A 13,402-nucleotide genomic window follows, 5' to 3' on the forward strand; every position below is an offset into this window, starting at 1 on the left:
TATTTTCACCTCGGCATTGTTGCAAATGTATTTTTATTTTTTTTATCACTTGGACACTTTTTCAAATTGTCACATTGTACTTATGCCTCCCACTGTAGTTGGACAACTAAACGTTTTCACAAAATACTTGGGGACCTTGTTTTTCTTTTCATCCATTTATTCCAAATACATAAACTCATTCACACCCTGACACATAAAAACACATTCACACCAGACCTGGGTTCAAATACTACTTCAAGTATTTTGATTACTTTTCAATACTTTTCCAAAAAAGTATTCAGACTAAATTATATATATATAAAAAAAACAGTATTTGATTATTGGAATGTATTTAGAAATATACTTGGAAAGTATTTGAAAATACTCAAATACATGACTCGAATACACTCCCATGCCTTTATCATAGGTATTTAAAATAATATTTGATATACCTATGTTAAAAGGCATTTGGAAAATACTTTCAAATGCAATTTGGTCAACTATTTGGTTTTTACAAATAACCATTCAAATACTCAAAAGCAATTGTTTTGGGCTGTGTATTTGAAAATACTCAAATACACAGAAAAAGTATTTAAATTACAATTACTCAAATACACGTATTTGTACCCAGATCTGCACCACACACTTATGGTAATCAGCCAGTCTGTATCTGTATCCAAATCAATCAGCACTTCAACATGGCGCTTCTCAGCCATTGATTTTGCATTGTGCTGATTCTGATTGTGCATTGAGACAGGGCCTGCTCATCGATTGCTCAGCATTCGTTGGCCCCGGGATCTGCACTGAGGAGCCCAGTGTTAGGTTTACAGCACAAAGAGTTTAAATTAAGAGCTATAAGAATCTGCAGGTAACAGGGAATGGGCCTGTGTTGTGTTAATCTTCTTCCCACCTCAATTAAAGTAAGGGAAATTAAGAACACAATATCTCTCTACTGAATGTGCCTGGGTACCATATGAAAAGCAGGTTAAGGAAGAAACATGCAGTCTCATGGGCCTGTGTTGAAGGACAAACAAGGTGCGGTGCAAATTTAGGGGATGGTAAACAAGACTGGAAAGCAGTATTCATGCTCTCAGTCCATTGTTTCCGTTTCATTTAGCTCTGTTTTCAATGCTTCTTTCCTGGGAAATCAGACGCTGTATTCACACAGTCTTAAAGCATGCATTTTACATGCATCCATTCATACTGTGCCTATATGCAGTCAGTCAAACAGTCACACACACAGTTTTACACAAAGTCAAAGACAAGCATTCACACACTTACATACCGTACACCAGTACATTGACACCTACACTGCGTTACATTAACGGACACTGTGTCACCAGATCTTCCCCATTCTAACATCCACGTACTGTCTGGATGTCTTATATTACTCAACCCCAACATATGAACATTTAATCACCATTGGCCATACATACACAATTTGTCACTACATCAGATTTATTCTCTGCTATGAGACTTGTAACTGTACACACACAGACACTTTGAAATGGTCCTCCTGTGTGTGACGGAGGAAACATGAGCCAGCTCCAACAATGCACTTACATCACTGACTGCACCTTATTACAATCTCATTACAATCTCACATTCCAGCAATGTTTGGAGAACGTGTGACTGCGTTTTAGTCAAGGCATTCCCACTCCACATCCAGCTGTAGTCAACTGTGTAGATGGCAGGTGGGGAAGGTTCAGACCCCTAAGCTTGGGTTAATGACCATAGATTACATTATATTATGAGACATAGAAAATATGTACAAAAAGGTGGACCCGTCTTATTTTTTTGTGGACAGGTAGCTAGGATGTGTTGAGTGAACAATACTAACCAAGGTCTCCATCATCATGTCACAACTGGTACACTATGATTGAAATTGTTCTTGTGAAAATATCTGCATGTGTGTGTTGGACTCCTTTCGGCATGTGTAAATGCTGTGTGTTTCTGGCTAAGTGAACTGCGCATTATCACCTGACTGCTAACAGAATGGTGTCTTTTACAAGTTTTAAGACCAGATGGATAAATGAAAATATCAGGCACAGCGAGAGGCTTATAGGCCTAGTCTGACAAAAGTGGTTTTCTACAGTCCTTCAGTAGAGGTCAGGTATATAGTTATACTGCTTTCACAGATGCCCTCTCAAGTGAAGTTTGTCAATGGTGCTGTGTTAATGTGCTATTGATGCAAGTATATTACAAGTACAAGAAACCATTCTTTTTGATTTAATATACTTGAGAGATCCAAATTCCCTGTCACTGTGATTGATATGAAAAACAAATGCATTGGATTAGCACACTGAAGATTCACACCAAACCGTCTCTCACAGTGCTCTCACAACATCACTGTCATTGTTAGAACATTGCAACAAGGTCACATTGACTTTACATTAGAATGGCATGATCGCTAACAAGCTTGTGCCATCCAAACATTGCATCTAGCATGTGAACCATCCTTGTTCACCACCCAAGCATAGAAACAATAAAAAGAAGCCAAAGACCAGCTCTACTTGCCACATTAAAAAAAATCAAAACAAGAAAAAATGAATAGGAAATTTCTTTGTGTTTCTCTCATTAAAATGAAAGGTAGTCCATTAATTCAATAACAATCCTTTCCTATTTGGCAAAGTTACCCACCCATCCCCCTTTTTTCTCTCTTCTATTCCATCTCAGAGCCCTACTCCAAAACACAGTCTCGACTGGATGCACCACCGGTCCATTATCGCCTGCGCAGCAGTGTGGCCAATGAGAGCAGGAGGAGGAGGATGGAGGGGTGGGTTTGGGTTCCTGTGCCCTTCACCTTCTTGTTCTCAGGATGATTGTAGTATCTGGTGCTGTCTGCTTTGGGCACAATGACACGAGGTCCATTACGGGCACACGACTCGCCTGTACACATTCCACTTCCTGAACCACTGACGTCATCACCTGGAGACAAGGGAAAGGCATTGGTTAATTGAAATTAGGATATCAGTGAGACCAAGCAGTTCAACATGTTTCTGATACACTCCCAACTCTAACCTGCATATCCAATACCCCCCATCCCCAAACCCAATACCTCATACTCTCTCACCCTGTCTACTATACTCTCGGCCCTTCCTCCCTCTTCTCTCAACCCTCCTCCCCCTCTCCTCTCCCGCCCGCCACTCACTGGCATCCTGGAAGTCCACATCATTGCCGTTGAGGGCGTTCCTCAGCCGGTTGGTCATGATCTTCAGCTGCATGATCTGCTGGCGGATAGTCATGTCTGGCTTGGTGATGTCGATTTCCACTTCTGGGTTGTTGATCTGGCTGGCCAGGCCATCGCCCATCACTTCAAGAAGATACCTGGACACAGTACACATCAACACGTCACTTCACAGACAACACATTTGGTACTACTGTGGATTTCTGTGGTACTACATTGCATTAGGATGACAAAGATTTTAGACTAGGCCTCCTGCTGTACATTATTGTAATGTGAATTTGGACAATGATGGAGTTGTATGGCAAGTAGGTTTTTGTGGGTTATGTTGTCTTTTTCTGTTCTAATTTGTAGGTATTTATGTTTGGACAAAATCAATTTTCTTTCAGGGATTTAGTCTATCGATTTCACCAGTTATTGATTTTTCAGCCTTTATATGTGTCTGTCCATCTATCTTAGTCTCTCCTTATCATCTCTATCCCGTCTTCCTCTTGGGTCTCTTCTCATCCACTGGACTATATTGCTGTGGTCACAGTACTGGATGGAAAAACCACACACTCATGCAAATAGTCCGGGTAGCCATTTGATTACCTGTTGAGGAGTCTTATAGCTTATGGGTAAAAGCTGTTGAGAAGGCTTTTAGTCCTAGACTTGACGCTCCGGTACCGCTTGCCATGTGGTAGCAGAGAGAACAGTCTATGACTAGGGTGGCTAGGGTCTTTGACAATTTTTAGGGCCTTCCTCTGACACCGCCTGGTGTAGAGGTCCTGGATGGCAGGCAGCTTAGCCCCAGTGATGTACTAGGCCGTACGCATTACCCTCTGAAATGCCTTGCAGTCGGAGGCCGAGCAGTTGCCGTACCAAGCAGTGATGCAACCAGTCAGGATGCTCTCGATGGTGCAGCTGTATAACCTTTTGAGGATCTGAGGACCCATTCCAAATCTTTTTAGTTTCCTGAGGGGGAATAGGTTTTGTCGTGCCCTCTTCACGACTGTCTTGGTGTGTTTGGACCATTCTAGTTTGTTGGTGATGTAGACACCAAGGAACTTGAAGCTCTCAACCTGCTCCACTACAGCCCCGTCGATGAGAATGGGGGCGTGCTCGGTCCTCCTTTTCCTGTAGTCCACAATCATCTCCTTTGTCTTGATTACGTTGAGGGATAGGTTGTTATTCTGGCACCACCCGGGCCAGGTCTCTGACCTCCTCCCTATAGGCTGTCTTGTTGTTGTCGGTGATCAGGCCTACCACTGTTGTGTCATCTGCAAACTTAATGATTGTGTTGGAGTTGTGCCTGGCCATGCAGTCGTGGGTGAACAGGGAGTACAGGAGGGGACTGAGCACGCACCCCTGAGGGGCTCCAGTGTTGAGGATCAGCATGGCAGATGTGTTGCTACCTACCCTCACCACCTGGGGCAGCCCGTCAGGAAGTCCAGGATCCAGTTGCAGAGGGAGGTGTTTAGTCCCAGGATCCTTAGCTTAGTGATGAGCTTTGAGGACACTATGGTGTTGAACGCTGCGCTGTAGTCAATGAATAGCATTCTCATGTAGGTGTTCCTTTTGTCCAGGTGGGAAATGGCAGTGTGGAATGCAATAAAGATTGCATCATCTGTGGATCTGTTTGAGCAGTATGCAAATTAGAGAGGGTCTAGGGTTTCTGGGATAATGGTGTTAATGTGAGCCATTACCAGCCTTTCAAAGCACTTCATGGCTACGGGCGTGAGTGCTACGGGTCTGTAGTCATTTAGGCAGGTTACCTTAGTGTTCTTTGGCACAGGGACTATGGTGGTCTGCTTGAAACATGTTGGTATTACAGACTCAATCAGGGAAATGTTGAAAATGCCAGTGAAGACACCTGCCAGTTGGTCAGCACATGCCTGGAGCATACGTCCTGGTAATCCGTGGCCCAGCAGCCTTGTGAATGTTGACCTGTTTAAAGGTCTTACTCACGTCGGCTACGGAGAACGTGATCACACAGTTGTCCGGAACAGCTGAGCATAGAAGTGATTTAGCTCGTCTGGTAGACTCGTGTCACTGGGCAGTTCGCGGCTGTGCTTCCCATTGTAGTCAGTTTGTAGGCCCTGCCACAGCCGACGAGCGTTGGAGCCGGTGTAGTACAATTCAATCTTAGTCCTGTATTGGCACTTTGCCTGTTTGATGGTTCGTCGGAGGGCATAGCAGGATTTATTATAAGCTTCCGGGTTTGAGTTCTAAGAAAATCTCGTCTGCTAAATTAACTAGTGTAGCCCACAGCCATATGGCATAGCCAGAACAAATCAAATTCCATTTGTCACATACACATGGTTAGCAGATGTTAATGCGAGTGTAGCGAAATGCTTGTGCATCAAGTTCCGACAGTGCAGTAATATCTAACAAGTAATCTAACAAATTCACAACGACTACCTTATACACACAATGTAAGAGGATGGATATGTAAACATCATTAAAAGGGCCATTATTTAAAGTGACTAGTGATACCATTATTAAATCCATTTATTAAAGTGGCTAGAGATTTGAGTCTGTATGTTGGCAGCACTAACCCTATGTTAGTGATGGCTGTTTAACAGTCAGAAAGTCCAGGACCCAGTTGCACAGGGCGGAGTCGAGACCCAGGGTCTCAAGCTTAATGATGAGTTTTGAGGGTCCTATGGTGTTGAATACTGAGCTGTAGTCAATGAACAGCATTCTTGCATAGGTATTCCTCTTGTCCAGACGGGATAGGGCAGTGTGCAGTGTGATGACTAGGAGAGGGATTGATTGAATATGTCCATAAACACACCAGCCAGCTGGTCTGCGCATGCTCTGAGGATGCGGCTAGGGATGCAGTCTGGGCCGGCAGCCTTGCGAAGGTTAACACGTTTAAATGTTTTACTCATGTCGGCCACGTTGAAGGAGAGCCCGCAGTCTTTGGTAAAGGGCCATGTCGGTGGTACTGTATTGTCCTCAAAGCGCGCAAAGAAGTTATTTTTGTAATCCGTGATTGACTGTAGACCCTGCCACATACGTCTCGTGTTTGAGCCGTTGAATTGCGACTCTACTTTGTCTCTATACTGACACTTTGCTTGTTTGATTACCTTGCGGCGGGAATAGCTACACTGTTTGTATTCGGTCATGTTTCCAGTCGCCTTGCCATGATTAAATGCGGTGGTCCTTGCTTTCAGTTTTGCGCGAATGCTGCCATCAATCCACAGTTTCTGGTTAGGTAAGGTTTTAATAGTCACAGTGGGTACAACATCTCCAATGCACTTCCTAATAAACTCACTCACCGAGACAGTGTAAACGTATAGGGCATATACGTATAGGGCCTAACATAAGGACAACTCAGAGTATGCTACTCTGTTCTTCTAAAATAGACTACATTTTCTTCATATCATGTTTCTTTAGAACTGTCTAAAATAAATAATGGATTTATTGTGATGGTGTAGGCTATATTACTAAAATGTAGATGTTCCAAAGATCTGCATCAGTGGCTTGTAGGCTATGCATGGAAGCCAGGAGATGCTAAATGTGTTTATGTTAATTAACAGTCAGTTACCGTGAGACTGGCAGTTATTTGCTTGACAATCACCGGCTGACAGAATTTCATGACCGCCACAGCCCTAGCTACATGCATTACTAATGGGCCCATTGCCTTGGAGTTGCATTTTTATGACATGGCCTGTCACATATTTCAATATTTCAGCATCACACACACACGCACACACACTTTTATATCAGCGTCCAATGCTGCTTTAACGCTAACACAAACACGCCCATGAACCCACAAGTACATACATTTTTTATGACACAGTCTGACATTATTCAGAGTAAACAGTCCTCCATAAATCAAATTGCCCAATCTCAATCCAATAAGGGAGGAGTTGTGGCTCTGCAGAGGGGGAGGTAAACTGCTCAATAATGTATTTCGTTTACAGAGGGTCTTTGAGATTCACTCTAACCAGAGAGAGTGTTGCATGACAAATAGGCAGTGTTGTGTCTATAGCACTGTGAATGGTTAGCATGTTCACCCTCATTCTAAAGGGCATCTCAGGGTTACCTGAGCAATCCACATCCAACATAGTACAGATGTTCTCAGACATTTGAAGCGGGAGAGTATACCATGGGATGGTATGCTGCATATTCCTGTTGACAATGTGTCAACAGTCTGTCTATGCCAGACAGCTAAACTACAGGACAGGTGCTCACTATACCTGGCCTTGGTCATGCCATTCCAGCACTTGTCATCACTAGCTGCTCCTGCTGCCACTTTACTACTGCACAGAGCAGCTGGCAGCTGGACCCAGTACTGCTGCATCTCCCGCAGCTTACTGGACACATCAGATATCTAGGAGAGAAATGACAAACTAGTCAAAACAAAACACGCATGTACACACACACACACACACACAGAGGAGAGAGAGAGAGAGAGAGAGAGAGAGCTATTCTTGGTCTACTGGGCACATTAGACTCAACAGAGAGGATGTCCTGCAGTTTTAATGAAACACACACCTGCATCTCCAGCTGGGCCCCTGCAGTGGGGCTGGGTTTGTACTCCATTGTGGTGCCGGCGGGGTTAACTCTCTTCTTTCTCTCCTCAGACCCTGAACTTTGTGTGCCTGCCACCCTGGGGGTCCCACAGGCCTGAAACACCTACCACCAAACACACAGTAAAACACACACCTTTAGACACACACATCTGAGACTCAAACACATGTAAAATAGCATAGAGCGTGGGAGTAAAGGTTTAGTCAGCATTTGGTGCTGGTTGAACGGACCTTGCTGGTGAAGACCTCTGTGTTCTCCTGCATGTAGAGGATGGCGCCTAAGATACGGAGGGGGATGGAGTAGATGACCACGTCCACACTGGGGTCAGAACTGAAACTAGATGCCACCTGCAGCATGGTGTCTGGACAAACAGAGACAGGAGATAAACCAGGGGAAAGACTGAGTGTGTGCTTATATTTGCTATGTGTGTGTGTGCGTGCGTGCGTGCGTGTTCGCGCGTGTGTGTTTATGTGTGCGTACGTGTCCTTGCAGTCGGGCGGACATGTGTCTCTCACCGATGAGGTTCTGCCACTCGGTGTCGAGGTCGGCCTGGTTGGCGAGGCATCCCTTCATGACGTTTCTGCAGTAGTTGGCACAGGGCTTGACTGAGGCCAGGCCTCTACAGTGAGGACAGTACACCAGCTTCATCATGGCACGGGTACACTCTGGGCTGAGAGGTACCTGGAGGAAAAGACAAATCATCATCATCATCATCAATGAGCTTTGCATCTTTTCAATTTTGACTTCAACTGTGAGGAGTTATGAGTAATACAGCGAGTTGGAATGGGAAGGTTATTTTTTGTAAAAGAACTGCTATTCTAAATTCTATTTTCACTCAGGCATGATGACTGGCGCCTGTGTAGAGTTGAGAGTTGTTCCTTGCTACTTCTTAGGTCTCTATATGTATCAAGTCAACTGTGCATAGCTGTGCTCCAGCGATAAGGGCCGTTACACTTGTCAGTGCGAAGACCGATGAAAAGCCCAGTAAAGCTCACTTAGAGACATCTTTCCTCCCCTGATGTTCTGACTGGTTCCCTCCAGCACTGCCATTTTGTACACAGGTCTCTGAATGCGTACACCATCTCCAATACAGAGACAGAAGTTCACCCTCATTGCATGTGTGGTTATAATATGTATTATAATCTTGATTATCATGTATTGATTATGATTAAGAGTATTGTGTGATATGGAATCGCAACACTACCATGCAGCTAATACATGATAGTGGTTAGATAGTGGATAAAGAAATTGATTTCTAGGCCTATGTTGTGTAGATGTTTGTGGTCAAAAGAGTCGGCCATCATTTCCAAGGACAATCTCGCATTCAGAGGAGGATCATGTAATTTTCCCAGATTGCAGTTTCAAATTTAGCTCCTTAATGTGGATGTCTAGAGTTTGACACCATTAAGAACTTTACAAGCAAACTGATCAGATAACAAGATTAAAGAGGCATCATTACAACCGGTCCTTGTATTACCAGACTTCACAGGGACACATTAACAGGGCTTAATGTAAACAGACAGCCGGCTTCCTAACACGTCCAACAGTCACCGATTGATTGTGACATCCCAGTGTGAGATCTCCTACAGTGTGACACAACAGGAGGGGGAGTGGAGCAGAGCAGAGGCCAGTTATTGGTGGCTGCTAAATTAAGATCAATGATGGGACAGACGCCATGATGCCTCACTGTTACAGCAGTCACCATCACTGGCAGTAATAACAATAATCAACCATAGCTCAAAGGATTTCTTCCATCTGCATGCTCTCTCTCTCTCTCTCTCTCTCTCTCTCTCACTCAGATCCTCTCACTCAGATCCTCTCACTTTACTCAAACTCTCTCTCTCTCATACACTCACGTTCATCGATCTCTCTATACCTCCTCCTCTATATCTCCCTCTCCCTGTGTTCTATTTAAAGGTGGTAAAGCTTGTGGTGTCATGTACTGGAAACACAGTCTGTATTTAAAATGGGCCAGACTCCGGCCTCTTTGTGCCAACATAAAGAGTGGTTTGAAATGGTGGTTATTTTAAGCAAGAAGGGAGTGAGAGTCCACTGGATTCCTGCAAGTGGCTATTGGCCTCTGTGGTGTTTGTGTAAACAGCTTGTGTATGTTCGATATGTAATGTACAAATACACGTCAATCCACTTTAAAAAAACACAACAGATCACACATTAGACATGACATTACATGTGTAGACTTAAAGTACTTTCATAATAATGTAACATTCACATTAACTTAAAACCTTCATGTTTTTCAAAGGCTCCTTCCTCTCTCCAAGAGTGTGCCAGGAATCACCTTTTGAAACTCTTTTTACCACTAAGAGCATCAAAAAGTTGGCATACATCCACTGCTGAGACAGAGAAGTGTCCCACTGTTACCCTACTTAAAGCCATGGTTGAAGAGAAAAAGTAGAATGGCCAAGTATTCAGCAAGTAGACAGTGGCTGTAGGAACAGGGACAGGAAGGCCAGACCTCTCTGTAATTCACTTCTGATGGGGAACAGATGTTAATCTAGCCTAGCTACATTATTCATCTGCCCCTCAGTCAAATAAAATCATATTTTATTTTTCACATGCCTTGTAAACAACAGGTATAGACTAACAGTGAAATGCTTACTTAGGGGTCCTTTTCCAACTATGCAGAGTTAAAGATAAAGATTTTTTTTTTTTACAAAATCGTGGTACGAGGAATAAATATCCAGTGAATAACGAATAACAATATGGAATAAAATAAAATGGCCATATATATAGGGAGTAGAAAAGAGGAATGTCCGCAACTCTGGTATGCTCCCATGGGGATTTAATCAGACGCACAATAAACACAAAGTTTTGATCTGAGTTGGATCTTAGTCGTTCTTTTGTCCTGCACCTGATAAGTTCAATGTGCATATTTATCTCTTTTTTTCCCATTTATATAAGGAGTACCAGTACCGAGTCGATGTACAGGGGTACGAGGTAATTGAGGTAGCTGAGCTGTAGTTGTCACGACTTCCGCCGAGGTCGGGTCCTTTCCTTGTTCGGGCGGCGCTCGGCAGTTGGCGTTGCCGGTCTTCTAGCTATCATCGATCCACTTTTCATTTTCCATTTGTTTTGTCTTGTTTTTCCACACACCTGGTTTCAATTCCCTCATATACTTGTTGTGTATGTTCCCCCCATGTCTTTGTGTGGGATTGTTTATTGTAGTGCTTGTGCACTTTCCCCGTGAGCTCACGACGGGTTATTTTTGTGCCCATTTATCTTGTTGTTCTGGATGCCGTTGGTTTTGCTTAATAAATCTCCGGTTATTACCCAGTTCTGCTCTCCTGCGCCTGACTTCTCTGCCGCCAATTACGCACCCCGCTACAGTAGTCAATGAACAGCATTCTTACATAGGTATTCATTTTGTCCAGGTGGGTGAGGGCAGTGTGGAGTGCAATAGAGATTGCCTCCTCTGTGGATGAGTTGGGGCGGTATGTAAATTGGAGTGGGTCCAGAGTGTCTGGGATGATGGTGTTGATGTGAGCCATGACCAGCCTTTCAAAGCATTTCATGGCTATAGAAGGGAGTGCTACAGGCAATGCACAGCAGCTTTTTACACACCCTTACTGAGACACGCCACTACTGAGACATGCCCCTACTGAGACACGCCCCTACTGAGACATGCCCCTACTGAGACACGCCCCTACTGAGACACGCCCCTACTGAGACAAGCCCCTAGTGTGCTTTATCTATCCACAGTATTCATATGTTTTCACCAGGGTAACCAAGGTTAAATATTGCCTGTGGGTGAAAATTACATAGTCTCATCCAGGCACTTTACTTTTTTGTGACACATTTACACAAGACACTAACTCATAAAAATCCCAATTTGAACTGGTTGAGAGGGTTTCAGTGTGTGCTGTAGGATGTGAGTAATGTGTGTGTATGGTGGTTAATGGTTAACGGTGTGGCAGATGTGAGGTGGTAATCTCAGGTATAAAAAGCACAGCCATGTTTATCAGAGGCAACAGCACGTGAAACAGCACAGGTCTCGACAACAACAGTACCTGGGAGACTTTGCGGACCACCTCTCCACTGACGGTCAGACTCTGGACGAATGACCGCGCCGCCACCAAGGCCCGGGTGACCTTGGACTTGAGGTCGCGTGGAACGTCCCCAAAGGGCCGCAGGGTCTCCGTCTGCTTGGCCACACACTCCAGGTAGTCATCAGTGAGGGTGTACTGTGGGAGGGCTGAGGCCTTGAACAGGCGCTCCAGCAGCCGTGCCCAGAAGTCGTTGAGCGTCTCCTCCAGGTTGACAGCGGAGCCACGGTAGTAGCGACGCAGGTCAGTGTACAGGTCCTGGAACACAGGGGCGTTCTTGGAGTAGAGGGAGCTCAGTTTGGCCAGGAAGGACTCCTGGAGGGAGCGCTCTGAGCTATTCAGGAGGTCTGTGAAGTATGCTGAGGAGAGAGGAGAGAGGGACGAGGAGTCAAATACTGGACTAGTCAGTTGTATTTATAGGACAGGAGCAGCACCTATCAATGCCTTTGCCAGACCACAAACAGGGCCGAGGGAGCGTAGAGTGAGATACATTTCTTTACTTGAGGAACTTGAGGCAACCGACCAATCAAACACGGAAGAGACTATGAAAGAGACAGGCCTCCAAAGCTCTTTGGTCTAGTCTACAAAAGGGTGATCAGGCTCATTCACACGCATGGTCACCTGCGCCTACCTGGAGATGCAGGTGTGTGTTTCATTAAAACTGCAGGACATCCTCTCTGTTGAGTCTAATGTGCCCAGTTGACCAAGACCAAAAATCTCTCCCTCTCTCACACACACACACACACACACACACACACACACACACACACACACACACACACACACACACACACACACACACACACACACACACACACACACACACACCTGGTTGGTCTCCAGCTTCCAGCCATAACAACATTGGCTCCATCACCACCTGTCTGTGAAGAGAAATAGCACTTACTGGCCTTCGGCACCTGTCAGGTCTACTGTACAGGTCTACTGTATTAGAGATTCAAAGCACTACCCACTGGGCACACACTGGTTGAATCAACGTTGTTTCCACATCATTTCAATTAAATTACATTGAAGCAACATGGAATAGACATGTTGCAAAAAAAAAACACTACTAAAGGACACCAATCAGAAGAAGAGACTTGCTTGGGCTAAGAAAGACAAGCAATGGACATTAGGCCGGTGGAAATCGGTCCTTTGGTCTGATGAGTCCAAATTTGAGATTTTTTGTTTCAAACCACCGTGTCTTTGTGAGACGCAGAGTAGGTGAATGGATGATCTCCGCATGTGTGGTTCCCACCGTGAAGCATGGAGGAGGAGGTGTGATGGTGTGGGGGTGCTTTGATGGTGACACCGTCTGTGATTTATTTAGAATTCAAAGTACACTTAACCAGCATGGCTACCATTGCATTCTGCAGCGATACGCCATCCCATCTGGTTTGCGCTTAGTGGGACTATCATTTGTTTTTCAACAGGACAATGACCCAACACACCTTCAGGCTGTGTAAGGGCTATTTGACCAAGAAGGAGAGTGATGGAGTGTTGCATCAGATGACTTGACCTCCACAATCACCAGACCTCAACGCAATTGAGATGGTTTGGAATGAGTTGGACTGCAGAGTGAAGGAAAAGCAGCCAACAATATGTGTGAACTCCTTCAAGTCTATTGGAAAAGCATTCCAGGGGAAGCTGGCCAGTTAAT

At 44.7% G+C, this 13,402-nt stretch overlaps 1 protein-coding gene across 1 annotated transcript in view; it reads right to left on the reverse strand.

Annotated features, from left to right (window-relative positions):
- Window positions 1-13,402, reverse strand: part of LOC106584349 (glypican-1) — a 72,505-nt gene continuing 59,103 nt past the window's right edge. The window contains exons 3-9 of the mRNA XM_014169561.2: window positions 11,710-12,104; window positions 8,200-8,365; window positions 7,915-8,045; window positions 7,649-7,789; window positions 7,351-7,484; window positions 3,131-3,306; window positions 1-2,907 (exon numbers count right to left, since the gene is read on the reverse strand). Of these exons, the coding sequence (XP_014025036.1) occupies window positions 2,702-2,907; window positions 3,131-3,306; window positions 7,351-7,484; window positions 7,649-7,789; window positions 7,915-8,045; window positions 8,200-8,365; window positions 11,710-12,104 (1,349 nt within the window). The 3' untranslated portion in view covers window positions 1-2,701. The remainder of the gene's footprint in view (window positions 2,908-3,130; window positions 3,307-7,350; window positions 7,485-7,648; window positions 7,790-7,914; window positions 8,046-8,199; window positions 8,366-11,709; window positions 12,105-13,402) is intronic.

Source organism: Salmo salar, chromosome ssa23 (genome assembly GCF_905237065.1).
Source record: "Salmo salar chromosome ssa23, Ssal_v3.1, whole genome shotgun sequence".
Classification (NCBI taxonomy): Eukaryota; Metazoa; Chordata; class Actinopteri; order Salmoniformes; family Salmonidae; genus Salmo; species Salmo salar.